Genomic DNA, 2,403 nt, shown 5'->3' with positions numbered 1-2,403 from the left:
GAAGGAGGAGGGAGGGAGACAGCCGAGGAGGAGGAGGACGAGGAGGACGGCGGCTGCAGCCCAGCCGCAGGCCCTGCAGGCGGGAGAAGGATCGTGCCCCGCCGCTGGGAGCAGCCGCTGAGCCTGGCGGGGCTGTCAAGGCCACCCCCTCTTCGGGAACAGGGAGGAGAACCTGTGCGCAGCCTTCCTGGTCCAAAGCCAAGCACCAATGCTTTGGCCAGAACTGGTTCTGGAAACGTAGGAATTAAAAATACGCCGTGTTTTATTCTGCGAGTCTTCTGTTAACAACAGTTGAAATAGAGGGAAGTAGGTCTTACTGCTCCACTGTGATTTTTGAGGACGAGCGGAACAGCACTCTGACCAACGTTAGCTCCTGAAGCTGCCTCTGAGATTACTAGTACCCCATGTACAAAATCAGCAAAGAAACTCACTCAGTTGTCAGAATACCCCATCCCGCCGCCCCATCATGCATCATCTGCTGCTTTTGAAGCTCGCTAACGTGTGTTGCGTGCTATGCTGACGTAGAACCGAGGAACTGCGGCAGCTGGAAGGCTCCCCGGGAGGCCGGCTCGAGCCAGGGCAGCTACAGCCGACTGTCCAGGCCACGCTTAGGCAGTTCCGAGCCTCTCCGAGGATGGCGACTGGGAGACCTCTCTGGGAAAGCTGTCCCAGTCTTCGACCACCCTCAAGGTAAAGAAGTCCCCCTTCAGTAAAGATGCCCCCCCCCGAGCCTTCTTGTTAACGTGTACATCGCTGACAGATAAAACAGTATAATTAATGTTTAACAAAATGGAAGTGTTTAACATTCTTATTAGCACCTTATTTTAAGAAAATACTTCCCGTAACTCAAAAAACATCTTTGAGCCTTTTATAGCAGCTGGTTTAAAACAGTTTCCCTAAACAGAGAGCAAGAAAAAAATACCTACTCCTGTTGTGATATAATGCCACATGACTTTGACCAACATTGGCTTCAGGAATTTATTATTATAGGACAACTGGAGAATCTCCATTCTCCCAGCTGAAAGTAATTCACATGCTAAATAGGCTGCTGTTACAGACAGGCATCTGTTCTTCTTGGATGACAGGGTATCCATACTCACTTGCCAGGAGTCACGTGGCTGTATGCCATTTGCATATCTCTACATAGATACATTGATATAGCGCAGCATTACTTTTATCATCAAAAATATACCAACAGAGTAACAACGTTTATCCATACTTTTATATTCCACAGTTGAACTGACATTGCTTACTAATTCAACAGCAATAAAAATTTGGAGTCGCTTTTTCTTTAGGGAACTGGCGGTATGGAACATATCTGATACCAAGTCCCCATATAGGTGTTATGTGCCAACATACAGTAAAGCAAGTTGTGAACTAATTTCACTATTTTAATTACTTCTGGCCATGAGAAAATGTTCTCTCTAGTTTTAACCGCAGAAATAATTTTCCCTTTCTGTCCTAAACAGCTGTCATGTATTGATGTGCACTGTTAAACAGCTGACAGGAAAAAAGGAAACCACCACTGAACTGCCGTTAGCATCAGCAGCTTTGCTGATCTGTATGTAACTAAAACCAATTATTCACACATACAAAAAGCTAACAGTAAAAATGTTGTTTCAGTTGCAAAGAAAATGAAGAAATAAAGTCAATAATCTGCCACACCTTCTTGGCATGGGCCACTGACAAGGCCCAGAGAACAAACCCAGCTTATGCAGGTCACTGTCTCCAAGACCTCTGCTGTATTTCACCTAAAAATTGGAAAACGTGTAGGGTAGGAATTCCCTCAAAATGTGCTAACTTAAAAATTGTCCCAGTTTTGTCATTGACTATTTCTTGTAACATTATGGAGATGACACTTCTCTTTTGCAGACAGAAGTTACTGTCTTTTTTTTTCCAGTTTCCTGATATATGTTTTTTTATGAAGCAAAGCGAGTGTGATAACAACTGAAAAAATTAGGCGGCATAAATGCTCAGAAGCAGTAAGGGAAAAAAAATAGACAGGGATTAGTGAAATGTTTGCGTTAGCCACGTTCCAGGATACACTGAGTAAAAACAGAAATTAAAACCAGAACTTTCTCTACCCCGTTTTGCGATGTCATTACTGACAACTTATCAACACGCTTCATACGCCCCGCACATGCTTTTGCATAAATTTCACTTCGAGCAGACGTCAGAGAGCAGCATTTTTCACGCTCAAGACCAGACGTATTTCCAAGACGCTGCCTTACAGCTTCTGTCATTTATGAAGCCCTTCAATAGCTGCTAAGTGTAAGTTATTCCCCACAGCTCTCCGCTTAGGAGCGTCCCCTGCGAGCTCCTCCAAGGGGCTGGGGAGGCGGCGAGGCCGGCCTTCCCCTCAGCGGGGCGCGAAGCGGGCCCAAAGAGCCGCGGGCTAGGGCT

General features: G+C 45.7%; 1 protein-coding gene across 1 annotated transcript in view; it reads right to left on the bottom strand.

Moving 5' to 3' along the window:
• Positions 1–1,010, bottom strand: part of TXNL1 (thioredoxin-like 1) — a 21,558-nt gene extending 20,548 nt beyond the window's left edge. The window contains exon 1 of the mRNA XM_009323114.1: positions 923–1,010. Within this exon, the coding sequence (XP_009321389.1) occupies positions 923–1,010 (88 nt within the window). The remainder of the gene's footprint in view (positions 1–922) is intronic.
• Between the last annotated feature and the right edge of the window lie 1,393 nt (positions 1,011–2,403).

This window comes from Pygoscelis adeliae, unplaced genomic scaffold (genome assembly GCF_000699105.1).
Source record: "Pygoscelis adeliae isolate BGI_AS28 unplaced genomic scaffold, ASM69910v1 Scaffold174, whole genome shotgun sequence".
In the NCBI taxonomy this organism is placed as follows: Eukaryota; Metazoa; Chordata; class Aves; order Sphenisciformes; family Spheniscidae; genus Pygoscelis; species Pygoscelis adeliae.
This window is presented reverse-complemented; position numbering and strand designations above follow the sequence as displayed.